The sequence below is a fragment of the Heloderma suspectum genome, chromosome Z (assembly GCF_057233095.1).
Source record: "Heloderma suspectum isolate Gila_16-S chromosome Z, 16-S_ref, whole genome shotgun sequence".
NCBI classification, from domain to species: domain Eukaryota; kingdom Metazoa; phylum Chordata; class Lepidosauria; order Squamata; family Helodermatidae; genus Heloderma; species Heloderma suspectum.
The window spans coordinates 9,538,420-9,561,307 of record NC_139476.1 but is presented as its reverse complement, the minus strand read 5'-3'; the positions used below and the strand labels follow the sequence as shown (position 1 = coordinate 9,561,307).

At 47.6% G+C, this 22,888-nt stretch overlaps 2 protein-coding genes and 1 long non-coding RNA gene across 8 annotated transcripts in view; 2 read left to right on the top strand and 1 right to left on the bottom strand.

Annotated features, from left to right (window-relative positions):
- Positions 1-12,865, top strand: part of ARID3A (AT-rich interaction domain 3A) — an 87,186-nt gene extending 74,321 nt beyond the window's left edge. Inside the window, exons 8-9 of the mRNA XM_084825800.1 lie at positions 2,684-2,773; positions 4,847-12,865. Coding sequence (XP_084681926.1) covers positions 2,684-2,773; positions 4,847-5,025 — 269 coding nt within the window. The 3' untranslated portion in view covers positions 5,026-12,865. The remainder of the gene's footprint in view (positions 1-2,683; positions 2,774-4,846) is intronic.
- LOC146333635 (uncharacterized) lies at positions 491-19,106 on the bottom strand. Its single transcript, XR_014786483.1, has 3 exons — positions 14,793-19,106; positions 14,250-14,351; positions 491-3,030 (listed from the first exon to the last, which is right to left on the bottom strand). It is a non-coding gene; the product is annotated as an uncharacterized LOC146333635 (long non-coding RNA).
- A 1,445-nt stretch (positions 19,107-20,551) lies between these two features.
- The window catches only part of LOC146333634 (E3 ubiquitin-protein ligase RNF126-like), a 42,908-nt gene continuing 40,571 nt past the window's right edge, over positions 20,552-22,888 (top strand). For 3 of the 6 annotated variants that reach the window (XR_014786480.1, XM_084825801.1, XM_084825802.1), the window contains exon 1: positions 20,552-20,871. Coding sequence is in view for 3 of the 6 variants with exons in the window: in XM_084825801.1 (XP_084681927.1) it covers positions 20,797-20,871 (75 nt within the window). In the remaining 3 variants the exon portion in view is untranslated. The remainder of the gene's footprint in view (positions 20,872-22,888) is intronic. The other 3 variants (XR_014786482.1, XR_014786481.1, XM_084825803.1) reach the window with 1 other exon arrangement.

Genomic DNA, 22,888 nt, shown 5'->3' with positions numbered 1-22,888 from the left:
CCCAGGACGAGTGACGTGAGGCAGGTCTGGCCCCATGTTTCGGAGGGCCCTAGGGGAAGGCCCCCTCCATGGGCCCCCTCCCTCAATTAATCTGCCTTCCCACCACCATCGTCCCCAGCTGCTTTTGCTCCTCCTCGTCTTTCTCATCGCGGCTAGCCCTTGCTTGGTTGGCGGGATGAGGGTTAGGGTAGTGAGCGGGGTGGTAGCCCGCACCGATCCCAGCATTAAATTTGCCCCGAGCAATGTCTGCATTTGAAGGACTCGTTACTGTCAGTGGAGCATTCAGGAGATGGTATGTAGGGGGAAAGTAAAATACTGTGCCTAAGTAGCCCACATTCCAGACCAAGAAAGGTTGGATTCTTCGACCCATATGAATTATGCCAAGCAAGTGATCTTCCATTATTTATCTAGGGTAATTTTGCCCCTTTTTTGGCATAGTTTTTATCTCGGTTTTGCTAGACAGGGCAGTGCTCAAGCCTCAGCCCAAACACTGTCTTTTTATCCAGGATAAGGACTAGAACCTTTTTTTTTTTTTAATGACCCTTTTTCATACATCTGCTTCTATGCCTTTCCCTGCCCATATTTTGTAGCTTTTCTGCTCTCCTGCAAATGCTTTTCTTTAAGCTGTTGGGATCTCTTCTCTCTCAGTAGCAATGTGAGAGGATTTGTGCAGATTCAGGGGATACACATTTTGCTCTACCTTAGATGTATTTTTTTGCATTTTTTATCTACTGCAGTTGCATGTGTGTGTTTGTTTTTGGCTTCATCTCTGTTAGCTCAGTTCAAGCTTATTTGCCCTTGCTGTAAGCCAGCCTTCTGCAACCTGACACCCTCCAGATGTGTTGGACTACAACACCCATCGTTCCCAGCCAGCATTAACCTTAAAGCATTAGGAAAAAGACTTAAGACCAGAGGACGCTGTCTGACAACTGGTCCATCCAGCCCGGTATTGTCGACACTGACTGGCAGCAGCGGCTCTCCAGGGTTTCAGGCAGGACTTTATCCAGCCCTGCCTGGAGATGCTGCCGAGGATCGAAGCTGGGGCCTTCTGCATGCAAATCAGGGGCTCTACCTCTGAGCCATGGTTCCTCCCATGAAAGTTGAGCATGCGCAGAGTACTTTCTCCCTCTTGTCCACTCCACAAATCTGAGGTTTAGGGTGGTCTCACCATTACTGGCTGAGAATGATGGGAGCTATGGTCCAATACATCTAGATTAATTGGGAAGATTGCGGACTTTTATTCGATTAACCGTATAAAAGGTGGCCTCGACTAATCGGGCAACGGGGGGGTTTTAGATTTAAAAAATGCCCTTGAAAACTGCAGGTGGTAAGCAACTTCTTCAGAGCAGCATTCTGTCTTCTCTTACACAAGCATAAGTGTCTGTGACAAAACCCCTCCTCTCTTCACCCAGCCTATGGTCCCTCAAGATGGGTATTATTATTATTATTATTATTATTATTATATATCCCGCCTTTTTCCCAATACTGGGACTCAAGGTGGCTTTACAACATTAAAAACGTGTACAGTTAAAACCTACAAATAGAAATATACAAAAGTTAAACATATAATTAAATCATCAACAATATTAAAATTATATAAAGTATCAAAATTTTAAAAGACAACAAGAAATATAAACCATAGTATCCATCCATCATATTCTCACAGGTTCAGACTAGCTATTCCCAAAGGCCCACCAGGACAGAAAAGTTTTTACCTGCCTGCGAAAGCATACCCAGGAGGGTGCCACTCTCACCTCCCTGGGAAGGGAGTTCCAGAGCCTTGGGGCAGCCACTGAGAAGGCCCCGTCCCGCGTTTCCACCAGACAAGCCTGTGATGGTGGCAGGACTGCAAGAAGGGTCCCCCTGAAGATCTCAGGGCATGAGTAGGCTCGTAGGGGACAATACTGTCTACCCCTACGGGTAGGGTTCGCCTTTGCTTCCACCTAGGCAGGCTGTTCCCACCCACCTAAGGTTTCTACCTTTAACCACCTTTCTTATACTCCTTTTTTTCCTACAGTATAATTGTGTGTGTGCATTGTGCTCTTTTTAAAACTTCTACCTAGGTTAAGTGTAAGTATGATGAAGACTTGAGTACAGACTCAAGGTAAAAGAATCAAAATAGATTATTGAGATTATTATAAAGATTGAACTTTAAAAGCTTTCTTGAATATAATGTTCTTTCTTCTTAGTTACTTTTTATGTTATCCTCTGAATGCTGATGGGAAGGGGTACTGGAGTGAGTTAGAGTAAGTTAAAAGAGGCAGTTCGAAGAGAAATGAGAAAGGGAGGGATTTGACCTCTTAGATAAAAATCTGCTGGGGATAGGGATTAGTGGTTAGTGGTTTTAGGCCTTAGTTTAGTTTAGGTTAGGTTAAGAGGATAATATATAAAGTAACTTCAGAAATTTACTTTTACCCATGTGTAAACTGAATCAGTCGATAAATTGATGTACCGACCAAAATACAGATGGTCGATTTTTAAGTTCCTTTCATTGGGTTGTGGCCCAAATAAAAGGAAAAATGCTTATGCCAGCCTTCCCCAGCTTGGTGCTCTCCAGATGTCTTGGGCTACAGCATAGCTGGCTGGGGGGTTATGGGAGATGTAGTCTGGAGAGCGCCAGGTTGAGGACGGCCGGTTTATGCCATCCAAACCTCTGCCTCAACCCTTGGTCATTGCTCCACAGAAAACCGCCAAGACTCTGCCATGAACCTGGCCACGAACGGAACCAACAGCATCAGCATGTCGGTCGAAATCAACGGCATCGTGTATACAGGTACTGGGGGGCACTGCCATTTGGGAGGCTGGGATTGTGGTGGGCAGAAACTTGGCCCCTCCCAAACAGTGGCAGGGTTGCCAGTTTTGAGATAGGAGGAGCTGCTGTACACATAATATAATGTTCTATTACCTTGGAATAATGAGATAATAATGAGGCCCTCCTGGTAACGTCATGTACTCCTGTGGTCAGCTGTGCAGTTGTTGAGAGCAGGGCATTTAGTGTGGTGGCCCCCGCTGTGTAGAACCATCCTTTCCCTGCAATGAGACATGCACCAACACTTTTTATTTTTAGGTGCATATTGAAGGCACACATCATATTTTATGCTGGCCTTCCCTGTGGAGTTTAGCCTTCCATCTTATGGATACATAGATACGATATGTTCTATCTATCAACTTTAAAAAAAATTAAATGTTTTCATCATTTGTGTACGCCATTTTGAAATCTGTAGATCATCGTTGTTTTTGTTTGAATTTATTAGAAGCCTTAAAAAGACCCAAGGCAACTTAAAACAAAACTATTAAAAACATGCAAAATATAGAACAGTAAAAGTGATTTTCATTAAAATACCAAAACATGATAACATGACTAAAACATCAGAAGACCCATAACCAAAACAGCTGATGTATAACAAGCCCATCGTAGCCCTTCAAACGCCTGGGAGTAGAAGAAAATCTTGACCTGGCACCGAAAAGATGAGAACATTGGCACCAGGTGGGCCTCGCCAGGGAGAGTGTTCTGCACTTACAGGGCCACCGCCAAGAAATCCCTCTCCCTTGTTGCCATCCTCTGAATTTCTGTTGGAAGAGGCAATCAGAAGAGGGCGTCAGATGTTGATCATAGTGTACAGGTAGGTTGATATTGGGAGAGGCGCTTCGTCAAGTACTGCGGTCCTGAGCCAAAGAAGGCTTTATAGATGAGAAACAGCACCTTGAATTGGGCTTGGAAATGTATTGGCAGCCAGTGCAGGAGGGATGGAATCGGTGTTACACACTCGGACCTTCTGTTTCCTGTTATCATACACAGGCCTTGGGGGCAACCTCTAATTTTGCAAAGGGAGAGGTGCTTTCTGAACGATTAAGCCGATGTGTCCAGGCTGTGTATGCGGCCAGTCTGCTCCTTGGCCCAATGGCATCCTCAGGCTCAGGTGTTAGTTGCCCGCCCTCCCCACCTTAGCAAAGCCTTCTCTGACCTCGTGCCAGCTGTGCTTCCTGCGGGATGGGGGGAGTTGTATTTCAATACATCTGGGGGGGCCCAGGTTGAGGAAGGGTGCCTTAGCAGCTTGGCCGCTAGCTCGAGGAGAGCCCAGGCCAGGCCAGCCAGCGATGACCTCCGTATGCATAAGCCCAGCTGATTCAAAGAAGTCAGAGTCAAGTAAGCGTTAATCGGTTTGTTTAGTCAATCTGCATAAGGGTGTGTGTTACTAAAATGTTTGTTCTGAAGGGGGAAAAATGCTCCTCTGCTTATTTTGCTATCGCCTGCCATAGTGTATTCAGGCCCCATCTCAGAGGCTTCCCTGCGAATGGCACGTTTTGCATTTTCGCATTCCATTTGTTTTAGCTCTGCTGCTTTAAATCCGCCATTGCGTTTTAAATATCTGCGCTGCTGCTAGGTTTTACTTCGGTTGTATTTTTTAATTCTGCAGTTTTCATCTGTTAGAGTTTATATTGTATTTTCCGTTGCATTTGTGTGGTTTTAATTGTGTGAACCGCCAAGAAAGCTTCAGCTATTGGGCAGTACAAAAGTGAAATAAATGGGAGGGAGGATGTGTCATGTCTCTTCTAAGATAGGGCCAGCCACTGGCAGTCTTTACAAGTACAGTGTGTGTGTGTGTGTGTGTGACTTAATTGCCCAATTACTTGGGGATGCCTTCTTATTCCATTTAAAAAGGGATTCAACAGATACATCAAACCAATGTAATCCATCAAAGATGGCGGCCTGGGACTTGGGTAACAGTCACTGTTGGGAGTTGCAGAAAACTCAGGATGGGGGAAAAGAAGGGGTCTGGCTTCTTGTTGCTCTTCTCCCCTGCGCAAATGTTCTGTTTCCTCATTCTTCCATCTCTCTCTCCAGGTGTGTTGTTTGCCCAAACTCCAGGAGCATCATCCTCTCTCAATAAAGGAAACACCAGCAGCGGGCGGAGTTCTGGTGGCACCGGTAGCGGCTGCCCAGTGAGTGGCACAGCGGCAGCACCACAAGCTGGTTTGCCCACTGCCCCAACTTCTACCTCAGCCAACTCGTCGTCGCCTTAAACGCCACCTCTTCCTCCTCCTCCTCCTCCTCCTTTTCCATCCCGCCAAAATGAAGACCCAGATCGGACAATACATTAATAGAAGGCCCAGTCTGGATCATACCGGTGCACAGCGGGGGAGTGAAATCATGCCTTCCCCACCCTCTTGACAGCCCCAGACGTCTATGCCTCAACGACACACTTGAATAGGACTTTCCTTGATTTGGGGGTGGGGGGGGCGGCGGAGGGATCAGCAGTGGGGTGTTATGCACAGATGGCCTAGGTGTATATGGCACCCGTTCATGGACATCTAGGGTGTCAGAAGTGGAGCAGGCAGTCTGAAAAGGTGTGAGCTTGGCTCCCCTCTCCCTCCACACACATACACACACACACACTCACACTCACACACTGCATGCAGGGACCGGCTGAGGGATGGTACTGTCCGAGCTGTGACAGAGAGAGAGATCAAACCACATCGTTTCAGTCATAGCTTGTCACCAAATGCTGAACCAAACTTGTTGCTTGCTTTCCAGTGATGGGGAGGGGGGATGTTCAGGGCTAAGGTGTCTCCCTTCCCCGCTTTCCCTGATATTTTTTCTTTAAACGAATATATTGAAAGCAGAACGTGAAAGCTTTTAACCGGGGTGCGGGAGGAGGGGGCCGTTAAACTCTGAGCCAGATAAAAACACTGTGCAGTTTAGCTTTTTGATGTGATGCGTTGTAGACCCATAACTCTTTACCTCATGCAGATCCACACTTTGCACTGTGTGTCTTTTTCATTTTTTTTTAAATTATTTTTTTGGATACCTCCAGACTGGTAGTCCGCATTGGAATGAAGCCCGAAATAGAAACAACCGCAAAGGAGTTTACCAAGTGGGGGTAATGTCTGTGAAGGGGTGGGGGGAAGCTTTTTTTTTAAAAAAAAAACTGCTTTCAAAGTATAGAAGGCAAATTGGCAGGCAGGCTGTAAGCAAACTTTTCGTTTCATTTTCAACGAGCAACCAAAAAATTAGACTTGCGAAGCCAATTCTGTATATTCCCATTTATTTAGGGGGGAAATCCTCTGAAATTTGTAGCTTTTCTTGTTGATGATGACACTGTATTTGGTGCTGTCTTTTTTCTTCTTTCCTCCCTCCACCGCAAAACTTGGTAGGGCTTTCGGGGTGTCCCCGATTACGGAGCTCAGGTACTTTATATTTGGGGAGAGCAGGGCTTGAGTGGCTACTTTAGCATTGCATAGGATTATATTTTTGTATGGAGTGCCCCCCCCCCGCCCCATTTGGGTGTTGTACTCGCGTGTGCGCTTGGGGGTGTGAGGATTGGAAGGGGGAGCCTGCCAGCTTTTTAGCCCTTTGCTCCCCTGTTGATCCTTGACCCAAAAAGATCCTGTTCCCCATGCCACAGCTGTGGCGAAAGCCACGAGACACTTGTGTGTGACTGCCCCACCTGTCACTTAAAAATAATTCAAACGGCAGGGCAACCTGTAGTTTGGTCTCTGCAAAGCCGGTGGGGAACATTTTTGAAGCTTCTTGCGTCAAAGCGCACCTATCTTTCAGCCACACAAGGGACCGGTTTAACTGTCATGGCTTCCCTTTTGCTCATGGTAGCTGTGGGAAGGGAGCGGGGACCCTGAAAAAGAACCCTCAGCGGCTCTGCAGAATGATAATTTCCAGGCCTCTTTCCTGGTGTATGCATGTGTGGGGAGGGGGGAGCATTCTGGCTCTTTAAACCAGTCCGAGACAGCGTTCATTTCTATCTTTCAGACATCTCTTTTAGGTGTGTGAAGACAAACACGCCCCCTCCAAATGGGATTTTGGCAACCCTTTGGAGACTATTAAAATTGTTTCTGTGTGTTACACCGACCCCCATTGCTGCCCTCCAAATTCACCGCCAGCCTATCTGCAATCTAATGTAAATCCAGCCTCTCCCGACCTGGTGTATTCCAGATGGGCTGGATTCGTCCAACACGTCTGGAAGGGCACCAGGTCAGGGAAGGAAGATGTGAGGAACACATTTCTGCCATGGGCTCCCTTCCCACAAGGGCCCTCTAGCTTTTTTTCAGGTTCCGCCTCCATGGGCTCTGAAGGGCCAACGACACCCCAAGGCAGCTTCGAAATCTTCACTCTTTCAGATTGCAAGGGATCTGCGCCTGTTTGGGTGGCATTGTTTTCCCCTCCTCCATGCCGGTTTTAATTTCTCACTGGGGGAAATGGTCCCCAGTGGGCCTCTTGGTTAACTTGCCCATCTGTGCCTCTAGGGGAGAGCTGCTCCAATTCGCTCTCTTCCACACCCTTTGGGGACATAATTCATTTCAGCCAGTGCAATTAAACGGCTGCTGATTTCTGAAAAGAAAAGAGCAGTCGCTGCAAGAGGGACTTTTCTGGAAAGAGGCGCCATCTTGGAATTAATCCTGCCGTGGGGTAGAATCCAGAAAGCGACAGCGGGGACCAACTTTGGGAAATGTAGGTTCTCAACCACGAATTCCCAAGGTTAATAATATTCCTTGGGATCAAGAGTTTCTATTTTGGCATGTTTTAATTTTCTTTTGTGGTCAACTGAAGTGAACTCTAGGAATTTTTACTGAGTTCGGAGCACGTGAACCACCCCCTGCCATTTCCGTTGGCTGGACATTGGTGCTGTCACTTAGTTGCACCAGAGAATATTTTGGTGCATGTTAATGCTTCAGACTGTTTTTTGGGTGGGACTGTTAGCTAAGGCCTTGGGTCAGTTTTGCCCCCATTTGCACAAGTTTCATGCAGCAACAAAATCCTGCCCTCCCCCCACTCCACATACACACACACACACGCAAAATGGCAAACTGTTAGAATACAGCAGTTTCAAGGAGAGGGCAATTCAAATCAGCTTTTCCCAACCTGGTGCCCTCCAGATGAGTTGGACAACAACTCCCAACATCCTCATGAACTGTGCTTGCTGGGGATGACAGGAGGTGTAGTCTAATGTGTCCAGAGGGCCCAGTTTGGGGAAGGCTAATTTAGGGTGCAATTGTATGGGTGTTTAGACAGAAAAAAAAAAGTCCTACAACTCTCAGCATTCCCAAGCCAGCTGGGGGATGCTGGGAGTTGTAGGAGTTTTTTCTGTCCAAACATCCATAGGATTGTGCCTTTAATTACTCTCTGAAGAGCATGTACAGACACCGAGCCATAACAGTCTGTGGTGAATCCACACTTCAAGAGCCATGTAGCATGCCTAGTGTGGGCAGAATCTAGCCCATCACAAATTCTGAAAGGACATGTTTCATCTCTGGAAGCAGAGCCTCCTGAACCTTCCTCCAGAGTTTTTGTACCACCAGCTGTTACATCTTTTTTGTTGTTTTCTGCATTAGTTCAGCGTTTCAGTATTGCAGCCCCCAACCCTCACCCCGAAATCAGATAAAGATGGGATCCTCTGGGTTTCAGCAGATCAAATGTAAGTCTGGGAACATGGGAAAAGCAAGTTCTCTGTTAAGAGCCAGCGGACGCTAACAGTGGTTTTCGCCGTCAAGAGATGGGCTTAGTGGAGTGCTGTGGCTGCCACAAATTGCAGGCAGGAGGTTGAACTGGGTATTTTTCTGCCTTCAGTTTGGCTGAGAGCACAGCATGGAAAGGAATGACATCTCCAGAGAGAGAGAAGGGAAGACAGAAGTTTTGCTCGTGATGAATAGGGAGGAATCACAAAGTGGCTTAACCATGAGCAGGAGAAAGAAACAGTGCTTCTAAAGAGGAAGGAATTGCTGGATCTAATCCTCTTTAAGTGGGGAACGTGCTCTCCGCCCCCCTCCCTTTAAATAGGTTAAGAAGGGGAGGCGAAAGACAGATGCAGAGAGAGCTTATTTTGAGGCATGTGCTGAAGGAAGTCTCCTATATTCATATGCTGGCCACTTGATTGAGTGAAGGACAAAAAGATCCCCCACCTGGGCTGCCATTGCCATGGGGTTGCACATGAGGGTCGAAAGCACCCTCATACCTTCGTCAGGTGTCACCTGGTCCCTGCCAGGAATGTGGCACCAGATCCTAAATGCATCAGGTTAGACAGAACGCCTGTTTTCTGAAAGCTGCCTCATTGAAAGGTTAGAGAAGCCCCAAGGATGGCCCCTTAAGCGTTAAGGATTTTGTCCCCAGCCCAGCATCCAGCACAGTTCCTGGCATTTGTGGCGGCAGGTGTCTGTTTCGGCGGAATCACCTTGGTTTCCACCAGGGAGGCTTCAGCCTAGTTCTGCTCTCCTCCAGTGTCTTGGCTAGATCAGCCTTCCCAACCTGGTACACCCAGTTGAGGAACGCTGATCTAGGCTTCCGAGTGTATTTTTGCAGGTTTTGAAGATTGTTTCTCCCTTCCATTTATTTAAATCCTTTCATCTAACCCTGCTTTTCCTCCCTGCCCTGCCACCGTCCCCATCTGACTAAATCTGAGAATGAGAAGACCAGGTGAAGGCATTTGACCTTCATCCACATAAACTGTCCCCGTTGGAATATGTTTCTTGGAGACATACACTGTTAGAGCCTGTTTTAAAAAGCAGGAGAGTGTTCTTAAAAGTCCTATTGGGAACATCTCTTTACCTTTCACTCCCTGTTCCCTTACTCCTTCCACCCATAATGTAGCTTGGCTCTTGGATGGTTCTTGGACCACTTAGTTGGCCTTCTAGCAGTGGCATTTGCAAAACACAACTGACCACTAAGCGAACAAAATATACCAACATTCGAGATGCTGGTATTCGTCCTGCGTCATCTGTAAATTGAATCAGGTTTATATTCCTTTGACCCATACTTCTAGGAAGTTGCTTATTCACAAGCCCTTGAACTTGACAATGGGGGTCTTGCCCCAGGGCTCACCTGGGTTAAAACAGAAGCCATAGCATGCATCCCATATCTGCTTGGCAATGCCAACTTTCCAATCCTCTCTCCCTCATCGGAAAACAATGAGACATCATCGCCAGTGACGCCAAACAATATCTATTGTCTCCACCAAAATTTCCCCTCCCTCTGCTGTTTGAAAAGGTCTGGATGGCGCCCCGAGCCCCTCTAGGGCTTAGAAAGCTGTGGTGTTTCTTTTATTTATTTTGTACAAACAATTTATTTAGAATGGTTGTCAGAATCTGGCCCAAAGACTGATGTCTCCGCAAACCAGCCCAGAAGTAGAATTTTTGTGCAAAATCGTTCTGCCACCACCTCCCTTTCAGGTCTCAAGCAGGTTATCCCAAGTCTAACCATACGGGTATGTTGAACACTTGTGAACAAGACGCACACATGTGTCTGTTCATTGTGTTGGCTCTGAAACGGGTTAAGTTGTGGGGAGTGGGAGGAACTGCTCTGTGTCCATAATGTTGTCCATTTAGAATGCTGTCTCCTTAAAGACCTTGTTACCTTTTTGGGGTAACATTTTAGGATGTGTTAGACTGGTCCCTCTATCAGTCTAAACCAATCTCTGTTGCAATTCAGAGACCCTTCTCACGGGCCGTGTACCACTCCAGTCTCTCTGCCCCTCTACCCATTCGATGGCCCATCCCATCTTCTCACCATGTTGAGCTGATTTGCAGAACCTGCTTTGCCTTCCCTGAGAAAGAGACATTGGGGCAGTTCTCTTTGGTGGGGTGCAAACTTTACATGTTGTCAAAATTTAGGCCAGGAACTCCTCCCTCTCTGAAGGTCAGCTTTTGGCATGGAGGCAAAGGCCCAGTTTGGACAATGTTATTTATTAAGCCGAGATATGCAGGAGCCTTTCCCCCTGTATGCACCCCCGTTTGCACGAAACACGATTAAACCCGGGAGGTCTCTAATTATCCATCATTTCCGTTCCATTTGAACTGCGGGAAACTGATTCCCAGCTTCAGAGCAAGCCAGGATATTAAACCAACTTCAAACCATGGTTTAATAATCCACGCTTGTTCCAGAGCTAGTAGCCACACTTTTCCTGGTTTGTACGAAATGGGAAACTCTGGTTGATTAGAGACCTCCTAGTTTGATTGCTGCAGACCACAAAGGAAGTGTGTGCACAGGCAAAAAAAGAAAGAAAAAAGTTTGTACCTATCTTGGCTTAATAAGCTGAGACACAATCGTATAAACATGGCCAAGCTTTCGGTGCCAGGCCTCAGCAGCGGCGAGGTGCATAGTATCAATTTTAGACCGTATCTCTGCCATCTCGCTCACTCACTTCAGCAGCTCTTTGCCCGGAATCTGCTGGTGTCAGGCACAATCATCTAAGTATCTGACCATCTTGGAGAAGAGACACTTCGTGTCTGATTGTCCAGTTAGCATGTGGCTATCGGCGGCAGCAGTGGGTAGTTCTTGGAATGTCCCCCCTCTGCATAAAATAACTTTTTAGTGTGTGGGTGGAAAAGAAAGATTCTATATCAAAATTTATATAAATATATATATATATATAATGAGTGTGTATGTTTGTGTGTATTTTTTGAGAGTGTAATGTGTGTGTGTGTGTGTGTGTGTGTGTGTGTGTAAGAATCATGGTATAAACTTTATTTTTCAGTCCAAGCTTTTGAATAAAGGTTGGATTGTAACTCAGGGGAATCAAACTTGCTGTCTGGTTCTTGATTGTATTCTTGGGGGTGGGGGTTAGGAAGGGTCTGGGGATAAGGGCAGGGTAAAAGAAAAATCAGATTTGCTTCCTGTGGCCATGGCTTGGGCAGTGTCAGGGGGTGTCAGGTGCTTTTGATTTTCAAAATCTCAATTGGCTTTTGATGCTTCCAGTAATGAGGGAGTGAATCACTTGCTAAGAAGAGTTGGGGGGGCCCTTTGCATGCTCAGCTTTTGGAAGAGATGGAGAGACTAGCTCGGTAACCCTTTTCTGAGGGGCAGGGAGGTTGTTACGGTTAATTGTAACCAGCTAGACTCTAGAGGAACATTCCAGATTCCGTCATGATTTTGGACATGGTGCATTGGCACCTTGGATGAGAGGGGTGGGGAGCCTGGGGGGGGGGGGATTTGCTTACAGGAGTCCAAGGGGAGAAAGGCAGCCCGCAGAAGACTCTCCCCTCTGCCCCAAATTTCTGCTTTATTTTGTACTGAATATGGAAGCCTTCTAAGACATGGGCTTGGGGCAAAAGGAATGCAACTGGGGTGGAGTTCCATATTACGGAGGCTGCTAGAGCTCCGTTGGGGGGATGTTTTTCCCCTGGCATCTCCTGCCTGCCCACCCACTTAATAGCACATGCTATTCCACTACATTTGGCATTTAAAAATCTGTCTCCTTTTTATGGAAGCAGAGCAAGGACTTCCTACTGGCTCAACCCACAATCGAATTTTGTCTTGGGGTTGTTTGTTGTTGGCTTAACTTTATTCTTGCGAAGAGGGAGGGAGGTGGCTTTAGTTAGTAATAAAGGGGTGCTTTTGTTGTTGCGTTTGTACAAACACTGTTTTGGGGGGGTTCTGTTTTTTTGTGTGGGGGGGAGAACATAAACTTCCCCCTCTCTCTTTGCATATTGACTTTAAAATAAGATGTAATTTCACTTTTTCTCTGGGGTTTTTGAAAGGAAAACAAATACAGCAAGGATATGCAATCTGTACAGCGTATGTAGTTTTTTGACTCAGGAAATAAATAAATAAATAAATAACTATCATAAAAGAAACCACATTCTACCTCTGAAAACAGTAGGTCTTGGGCTGCCTTTTGTCTCTGGGCCTCTGTGTGTTTTTTTGTTTTTGTTTTGTTTTGTTTTTGAAAAAAAAATCACTTTTTTCGCAAAACATTCAGGTATTAACCTTTGTGACTTAAGAGAGAAATAAAAAAAACACTGAAAAGTTTACATTTTATAACATTATTACAGATTGTATTTAAACGTCAGAAATATTTAAGATGATTGTAACCTTGTAAAGTTGAAGAAATATTAAAAAAAAGAAGAAAAAGGCGCTTTTAAAGGTATATGTCATCTGTGTGTGTGTGTGTGTGTGTTTGTACGTGACAAAAGTAGGAGCTGGAGTCAAAATGGGGCCAGCTCAGAAGAAGATATCACAATAGCCCTGTTGGGAGTTCCACATCCAGAACAGAAAGGTGTGTTTTTATACTTTCGGTCACAATCAGCTTCCTATATTATCGGTCCCACTCTTCCCATCTGCAATAGGGGGATAATAGTACTGACCGACCTTACAGGACTGTTGTAAAGGTTCCAAGACGATAGAAACCTAGGAAGCTGCCTGACACCAAATCAGACTATTGTCCATGCAGCCCAGGAACGGCCATGGTCCTCCAGAGTCTGAGGCAGAAGGGTCTTTCCTATCACCTCCCTGATCATTCTAGCCAGAGATTAGAACCTTCTGCTTCCAAAGTAGGTGTTCTGTCATTGAGTTGCAAAATACCATGGAGCACTTTGCACACTCGAAAGTGATATATAAATAATAAATCTCATCAGTACCCAAGAGAGACCTTTAATCTGTAATGGGGGCAATCTTGGGCAGTGGTCCTTGGCATGGAAACAGCAGACCTACATATTATTCATATAGCAACAATTATATACATGACGCTTTGCGCAAACAATGAGATCGTTAAAACTGCTGGGGGAAGGAATTTGAGCTAAAAATTGACCAGGCCACACCACAGAGGAGAGGGAGGAGTATGGAAGCAGGGCTAAATTGGGGAAGAATAAGCATTTATTTCAGTGCAAACTTATTTTAAGCTCAGTTACACCAGGGTGTGAGGATTAAGGTGTTGTGCCAAAGGCTTCATGACAAAAGATTTGATGGACGGACGTAAGAGGTGGCTTCCAGTATATGGCAATAGCAGCAAGGTAAATAATACAGAGAGGCATCTGTCATCAACAGTTGGAGGAGATGCATTTCCCATGAATGGGGTGTGTGCACATACGAGTTTTGTGGAGTGAGGCAGTGGCGCTGTAGAGCGGGGGAACAAGATCAGGTAGCCATGCTGGCCTATTGAGATCAAAACTCACAGTATGAAGGGCAATACGTTCATGAAATGGTGTCTAAAGGGCAATATGAGAGGCAATATGTTCATGCATAGTGTCTAAAAGAGGCAATACATTCATGAAACTCTAAAAGAGGAAAAACAATGTTTCTCTTAAACATACTTCAAGATGCTTTTTCTTTAAAAAAAAGGATGAAAAAATTAAAAGAAGCAAGGAAAAGGTTTTCTGGGCACAGGCTGTCATATCTATAGTTTCTTTTCCATCTTATGATGGCGGTTTCTTCATTTGACCCAGCAGGTTGGTTGGTAACCTGTGAAGAGGCATGGTATTGAACAAACTGGTAAACCATTTCCTCTATTTCCCTGTGAAGTCCCTACCTTAATCTCCCGCTGTAGCATACTGCAGTAGAAGCAGACGTGATTGCGTGAGATGTACAAGCAGCCATGATAAGGCACCTCTTTGCCAGGCACATGAGAATGCTGTGGAACAAAATAGGGAAATGGGGGTGAGTGGGGGACATGGAGAAGCCTAGGAACATAGGAAGGTGCCTTCTGCCAGGTCCATGGTCTGCCCTCACTTGCAGTGGCTCTCCAGGGTCTTGGGCAGAAAAGGGTCTTTCCCATGCTGTGCTACCTGGTCCTTTAACTGGAGAGGGAGAGGCCAGATGGGGGCTGAACCTGGGGCCTTCTCCATGCAAGCCATGCGCTCAGCCACTGAATGTACTGAAGGTTTCAAAATCACAACCCTCGGGCAATTAAGCCTTGGGAGTATGAGATTCAGGATCAGTGTGGGACAGGAAATTGGGGTGCAGGAGCATGCAGAAAAACGTCTGAGAGAGTGTGTGTGCATACGCATCTGTTCACAGCACAATTCTCTTATGATCTAGTAAGCTACATTAAAGAAAACCCCCAGTGTGTTACCTCTACCAGTAGAAGTTCTGGGGCAGTCATAGGAATGTGGTAGGAAGCACACGCCCCCTGCTGTTCTTTAAAATGCTGTCATCAGTCTGAATTTCAGCTCTGGTGGTTTTCGCAGAGACAGCTGTGTTGGTGTCTTGCACTTTAAAGACTTCACACATTTATTGTGGCATATGGTACAGTCCATGAAAGCTTATACTGTAATAAATGTGATAGTCTTTAAGGAGCCCTCTGATGGAATTTCATGTGCTTCTCACTCCCCAGTCCTTGCACCATGCTCTTGGTTTGGTTAGATTACATGACAAGGTCAAGATATTGTGGCGAAAGCGTTGAACTATGGCTATGGCACACCTAGACAGCATAGTAAGAAGCAGAGACATCACCTTGCTGACAAAGGTCTGTCTAATCAAAGCTATGGTTTTCCCAGTAGCAACGTATGGCTGTGAGAGCTGGACTATAAGGAAGGCTGAGCGCCGAAGAATTGATGCTTTCGAACTGTGGTGCTGGAGAAGACTCTTACGAGTGCCCTGGACTGCAAGGAGGTCAAATCAGTCCATCCTAAAGGAAATCAACCCTGACTGCTCACTGGAAGGACAGATACTGAAGCTGAAGCTCAAATATTTTGGCCACCTAATGCGAAGAGAAAACTCTCTGGAAAAGACTCTGATGCTGGGAAAGACTGAAGGCAAAAGGAGAAGGGGACGGCAGAGGATGAGATGGCTAGATAGCATCACCGATGCAATGAATATGAACTTGAGCACGCTCCGGGAGAGAGAGCAGGACAGGAAGGCCTGGCGTGCTGTGGTCCATGGGGCCACGAAGAGTTGGCCACAACTGAACGACAACAATTCATGTATTTATTTAAATATGTATATACTGCTCCACATCAAATGATTTCAGTGAACAGCAAAGATAAAAGAATAAAACACCATGTTAAAACAATTAAAACATTTTAAAAGAAACAAGTTCTGATAAGGCCAAATTTAATACACCGCAGCTGGTCACTGAAGGGAGGCTTCCTGAAATAATGTCTTCAGGAGGCGCTGACGCAACACAGCACTGGCGCCTGCCTGACCTCCAAATGCAGGGAATTCGACAGGAAGGGGGCCACCACACTGAAGGCGCTTTTCCTAGTGGACTCCAGCCAGGCCATGGGTCCAGGAATTTATGATGAAGGTACAACATTGGTGCCTGCCAGACCTCCAAAGGCAGGGAGTTCCACAGGAAGGGGGCCACCACACTGAAGGCGCTTTTCCTGGTGGACTCCAGCCAGGCCATGGGTCCAGGAATTTATTACATTTATATCCCACTTTTCCTGAAAGCAGCATACATAGTAGTATGCTACGCATTTTATCCTGACAACGTTCATTTGTGGTAGGTTTGGTTGAGAGTGTGACTGGCCCAAGGTCACACCGTGAACTTCATGGCTAAGTAGGCATTTGAGGGCAGGTCTTTCCAGTCCTAGCAGAACAAAACACTGCCCCACACTAGACTACTTTGCAGGGCTATCAATCCCCATGCCCCTGCCAGCTCTCCCCCAGTCTTCAGACCCCTTCCAACCTGCAATGGGATAGTGACTGAGCTACACTGCAGGGTTGTTGTAAATAATTTAGTGCAACTTGCCATGGGTAGACCCATGGCCGAGTGTGATAGAGCACATCCTTTGCATGCCTAAGAACATAAGAGGAGCCTGGCTGGATCAAACCAAGCGTCCATCTAGTCCAGCTTCTGTTCACACAGCGGCCAACCAGCTGCCCATGGGAAACGCACAGGCAGGACATGAGTGCAACAGCACCCTCTTGCTCATGTTCCCCAGCAACTGGTGTACATAGGCTCACTGCCTCTGGCACTGGAGATAGCACATGGCCATCAGGCCTAGTAGCCACTGACAGCCTTCTCCTCCAGAAATTTGTCTAAACCCCTTTTAAAGCATCCAAATTGGTGGTCAGCACTGCATCCTATGCTAGGAAGGAGATGCAGAAGGCCCTTGGTTCGATCCCCGGCATCTCCAGGTAGGGCTGGAAAAACTCCTGCCTGAAACCCTGGAGAGCCGCTGCTGCCAGTCAGCGTCAACAGTACTGGGCTAGATGGACCCAGGGTCTGACTCTGTACAAGGCAGCTTTCTGTGTTCCTGTGCCATACTTGGGAGTCCACTGCAGGGATGTCGTGAGCCACTGTTCCCCTCCATGCCACCTTGCAATGTGGGGAGGGGGCAATGGGGCTTTGCAAAGTAAGAACAGGACTCTGTTGATTAATGCTGAAGAACTTGAAGATGTTACATGCTTAACACAGACATGGAAGTGTTTATTTCTTTTATTGTTGGGTGTTTTCATTGAGTTTTTTTATTTTTTTGTTTGCATTTGTTTGTATTTATTTATTTGCATTTACTTATTTTTGTTTTTTGTTTGTTTTACTTGTTTTTGTGCTAAAGTTTTGTTCATCTAGATTTTATTGTGAGGCGCCTTGAGCATGGGGAAGAAAAGCGGGGTAGAAATTAAATACCAACACTATACAAGACCCTGGTTTGCTGTTGTTCAGTCGTTCAGTCGTGTCCGACTCTTCGTGACCCCATAGACCATAGCAAGCCAGGTCTTCCAGTCCTGCGCTCTCTCCCGGAGTGTGCTCAAGTCCATACTCATTGCAACAGTGATGCTATCTAGCCATCTCATCCTCCCCTGTCCCCTTCTCCTTTTGCCTTCAGTCTTTCCCAGCATCAGGGTCTTTTCCAGAGAGTTTTCTCTTCACATTAGATGGCCAAAATATTTGAGCTTCAGCTTCAGTATCTGTCCTTCCAATGAGTGGTCAGGGTTGATTTCCTTTAGGATGGACTGATTTGACCTCCTTGCAGTCCAGGGGACTCATAAGAGTCTTCTCCAGCACCACCGTTCAAAAGCATCAATTCTTCGGCACTCAGCCTTCCTTATAGTCCAGCTCTCACAGCCATACGTTGCTACTGGGAAAACCATAGCTTTGATTAGACGGACCTTTGTCGGCAAGGTGATGTCTCTGCTTCTTACTATGCTGTCTAGGCGTGCCATAGCTTTCCTCCCAAGGAGCAAGCGTCTTTTAATTTCATGGCTACAGTCACCGTCTGTGGTGATCTTGGAGCCCAAGAAAATAAAATCTGTCACTGCTTCCATTTCTTCCCCTTCCATATGCCAGGAAGTGATGGGGCCAGATGCCATGATCTTCGTTTTTTTAATGTTGAGTTTCAAACCAGCTTTTGCACTCTCCTCTTTCACCCTCAACAAGAGGCTCTTGAGATCCTCTTCGCTTTCTGCCATTAGGGTGGTATCATCTGCGTATCTGAGGTTGTTGATAATTCTCCCAGCAATCTTAATTCCGACCTGTGATTCATCCAACCCGGCGTTTCTCATGATGTACTCTGCATAAAAGTTAAATAAGCAGGGCGACAATATGCAGCCTTGTCGTACTCCTTTCCCAATTTTGAACCAATCGGTTGTTCCATGTCTGGTTCTGACTGTTGCTTCTTGACCCTCATACAGGTTTCTCAGGAGACAAGTAAGGTGGTCTGGTACTCCCATCTCTTTCAGAATTTGCCAGAGTTTGTTGTGATCCACACAATCAAAGGCTTTAGCGTAGTCAATGAAACAGAAATAGACGTTTTTCTGGAATTCTCTTGCTTTCTCCATGATCCAGCGAAAGTTGGTGATTTGATCTCTAGTTCCTCTGCCTCTTCAAAACCCAGCTTGTACTTCCGGTAGTTCTCGGTTCGCATACTGCTGAAGCCTAGCTTGTAGGATTTTGAGCATCACCTTGCTGGCATGTGAAATGAGCGCAATTGTACGGTGGTTTGAACACTCTTTGGCATTGCCCTCCTTTGGAATTGGAATGTAAACTGACCTTTTCCAGTCTTGTGGCCACTGTTGAGTATTCCAAATTTGTTGGCATATTGAGTGCAGCACTTGAACAGCATCATCTTTTAGGATTTTAAATAGCTCAGCTGGAATACTGTCATCTCCGCTAGCTTTGTTGTTACTAATGCTTCCTAAGACCCACTTGACTTCACTCTCGAGGATGTCCGGCTCAAGTTCAGTGACCACACTATCATGGCTATCAGGGACATTAAGATCTTTCCTGTATAGTTCTTCTGTGCATTCTTTCCACCTCTTCTTGATCTCATCTGCTTCTGTTAGGTCCCTGCCTTCTTTGTCCTTTATCTTGCCCATCTTTGCACAAAACGTTCCCTTGAGATCTCCGATCTTCTTGAAGAGATCTCTAGTCTTTCCCATTCTGTTGTTTTCCTCGATTTCTTTGCATTGTTCATTTAAGAAGGCCTTCTTGTCTCTCCTTGCTATTCTCTGGAACTCTGTATTCAGTTGGATATATCCTCCCCTTTCTCCCTTGCTTTTCGCTTCCCTTCTTTCCTCAGCTACTTCTGAGGAAAGTAGCTACTTTCCTTCAGCTACTCAGCTAAATCATAAGGGATATGATTTAGGTCATACCTGAATGGTTTAGTGGTTTCCCCTACGTTCTTCAATTTAAGCTGAAATTTTGCAACAAGAAGCTCATGATCTGAGCCACAGTCAGCTCCAGGTCTTGTTTTTACTGACTGTATAGAGCTTCTCCATCTTTGGATGCAAAGGACATAATCAATCTGATTTCGATATTGACCATCTGGTGATGTTCATGTGTAGAGTCGCCTCTTGTGCTGCTGGAAAAGAGCGTTTGCTATGATCAGCGTGTTCTCTTGGCAAAACTATTAGCCTTTGTCCTGCTTCATTTTGTGCACCAAGGCCATGCTGGCCTGTTATCCCGGTGATTTCTTGACTTCCTCCTTTAGCATTCCAATCCCCTATGATGAAGAGGACATCTTTTTTTGGTGTTAGTTCTAGAAGGTGTTGTAGGTCTTCATAGAACTGATCAACCTCAGCTTCTTCGGCCTCAGTGGTTGGGGCATAGACTTGAATTACTGTGCTGTTGAATGGTTTGCCTTGGATTCGTACTGAGAGCATTCTATTGTTTTTGAGATTGTGCCCCAGTACTGCTTTTCCCACCCTTTTGTTGACTATGAGTGCTACTCCATTTCTTCTAAGGGATTCTTGCCCACAGTAGTAGATATGATGGTCACCTGCATTAAATTCGCCCATGCCTGTCCATTTTAGTTCGCTGATTCCCAAGATGTCGATGTTCAGTCTTGCCATCTCATGCTTGACCACCTCCAGCTTACCTTGATTCATTGATCTGACATTCCAGGTTCCTAAACGATATTGTTCTTTACAGCATCGGACTTTCTTTTCACCGCCAGACACATCCACAGCTGAGTGTCCTTTCGGCTTTGGCCCAGCCGCTTCACTCTTTCTGGCGCTACTTGGAAATTCCCTCTGCTCTCCCCCAGGAGTATATTGGACACCTTTGACCTGAGGGGCTCGTCTTCCGGCGTCATCTCTTTCAGCCTTGTGACACGTTCCATGGGGTTTTCCTGGCAGGAGTCCTGGAGCGGGGTGCCGTTTCCTTCTCCAGCGGGCCACGTTTCGTCAGGACTCTCCGCCATGACCTGCCCGTCTTGGGTGGCCCCGCACGGCACAGCCTATGGCTCCACTGAGTCACGCACGCCCCGTCGCCACAGCAAGGCGGTGATGCAGGAAGGGTCAGGAAGCCCCTCTTCGGCTCTGCCACCTGCAGGGCGGTGGCGGCCCCAGGAAAGCCCCCTCCCTCCAGGCCCGGCTTCCCCACCGCCCCCTGCGGGAGCCCTCCCTTCCGCCCCACGGGCCGTCAGAAGGGAAGTGCCGCTCTAGGACGGGACTCGACGGGCCGGGGCCGCCGGGCGCCCTCCCCCGGAGCGGTCTTGGCCCCGCCCGCGCCGCTCTGGCCCGGCGCGGCCGGGGGGGTCGCTGCTTCGCGGCCCCGCGCGGCCGCCGTAGCGCGCCTGCGTCGCCAGGCGTCGCGACGCCGCCGTGACGCGGCGTGCGGAGGCCTCGCGGACGGGCGGCCGGTGGGGAGCGGGGGAGAAAATAAAGGAAGAGGAAGAGGAAGGGGAAACAAGATGGCGGAGGCTTCCCCGCAGCCGGGACGGTACTTCTGCCACTGCTGCTCGGCCGAGATCGCGCCGCGCTTGCCGGTGAGCGGGGCGGGCGGGCGCGGGCGGCGGCCGAGGTAGACTGCCCTTGTCCAGGGAGGCTCCACGCGGGGCAGCCGGAGCCCCCGTCGGGCGTGTGTCGCTCGGACTCCAGCTCCCATCATCCCTGACGCCGGCTGGCAGCGGTGAGGGGAGGCGGGAGCCCCACGGTTCCCCCGGCACCCCAGCCCGCCCAGCCGCCCTCCTCGGGTGACCCCGCTGCTCGCGCTCTTCCCCCGTCGTGAAGGCCTGAAACGCTTCTCCGGACCGGCTGGGCCACCGGCAGCGCGGGCTGGCCGCCGGAAGGGAGCTGGGGTGGTGTTGCCAGTGGCACTTCCGGCTCGGCCCCCTCTTCCCGCTGGCCCTGCCCCCCCTGGCTGCGATGCGGCCCCCGAGGGCTCTGCCGGGGCGGCCCGCGGCCCTCCGAGCGCAAGCGACCCTGCCGCCCCGGCTTCGGGGCCCGGTGCGGATCATGGGTCTGAGAAGCCCGAGGCTCCGGCTGCCAGCTCCGCCCCGGGGGATTCCTGTTCCCTGGCCTGGCCCCACGAAGATAAAATGTGGGGGTGCCCGAGGATCAGGCGTAGCGCAAAGGTCAGCAGTCTGGTGTTCTCCAGAGCTTTGGGGCTACCGATCCCATCAGCCCCAGCAAGCAGGGATCTGGGAGTTACAGCCCAAAATCTCTGGAGGGCACCAGGTTGCCTGCCACCAATATAGTGTAAAGCAGGAGTTGGGAACTGGTGACTCTCCAGAGGTTTTGGGCTACCAGCCCCATCAGCCCCAGCGAGCAGGAGTAACGATAAAGGGTTACGGGAGTTATAGTCCAAAACCTCTGGGGGGCACCAGGTTGCCTGCTACTGATATAGTGTAAAGCAGGAGTTGGGAACTGGTGATCCTCCAGATGTTTTGAGCTACTAGTCCCACCACCCCAGCGAGCAGGAGTAATGATAAAGGGTTATGGGAGTTATAGTCCAAAACCTCTGGAAGGCACCAAGTTGCCTGCTACTGATATAGTGTGTAAAGCAGGAGTTGGGAACTGGTGATCCTCCACATGTTTTGGGCTACTAGTCCCACCACCCCAGCGAGCAGGATTAATGATAAAGGGTTATGGGAGTTATAGTCCAAAACCTGATACAGTGTAAAGCAGGAGTTGGGAACTGGTGACCCTCCAGATGTTGCTCCTCTCATCCCTGACCTTTGGCCACACTGGCTGGTTCTGATAGGAGATGGAGTCTGTCAACATCTGGAGGGGCTACAGATCTCTCCCCTCCCCAGATATATGCACACCTGTTGATAGACACGTCTCTTGCATAAGAACATTATTACAATAGCCCTGCTAGAGTGGATCTTCCTCATCCAACTTCCTGCTTTCCACCAGAAAGCCCACAAGCAAAGCCAAACTGGGGCATTTCCAGAGGATGGATAACTAAGACACACCTAGAACCTTTTCACATCTATGGTTTGGGAGCAGTGTATGTAAGAAGGATGTAGGTCTGTCTTAGTGGTTCACACGCCAAAAATGGCCCTGCGAAGAACCTAATACAATCTCAGGCAGCATTAAAAGAAACATGATGTTATTAACAGAAGCTTGTTGTTTTCTAGCATTCTTTATGTACATAGCGCTTAACAAAGAAAAGGTGTGAGAGGTCCATATCCCAAGGGACATACAATCTAAAATAGACACAGGGAAACAATGGAGTGCAGGGAGGGAATCTAAGCATAGGCGAGTAGTAGAAGAAAGCGTGATTATTCCAGTTTTAAGCATAGTGTCCGGATTGTGAGAAGTAATAATTCTGTTCTATTATGCACTGCTCAGACTGTGTCTGGGATGCTGTAGCCATCTCTGGGCACCACATTTTAAGGGCATTTGATAAACTGGAGCGTGTCCAGAAACGAGTGATCAGGATGGTGAGTGGTTTGGAAGCCAAGTCCTATGAGGAACGGTTGAAAGAGCTGGGTGTGTTTTGCCTGGAAAATAAAGGATTCAGGGGAGACATGATTGCAATCTTCCAATATTTAAAGG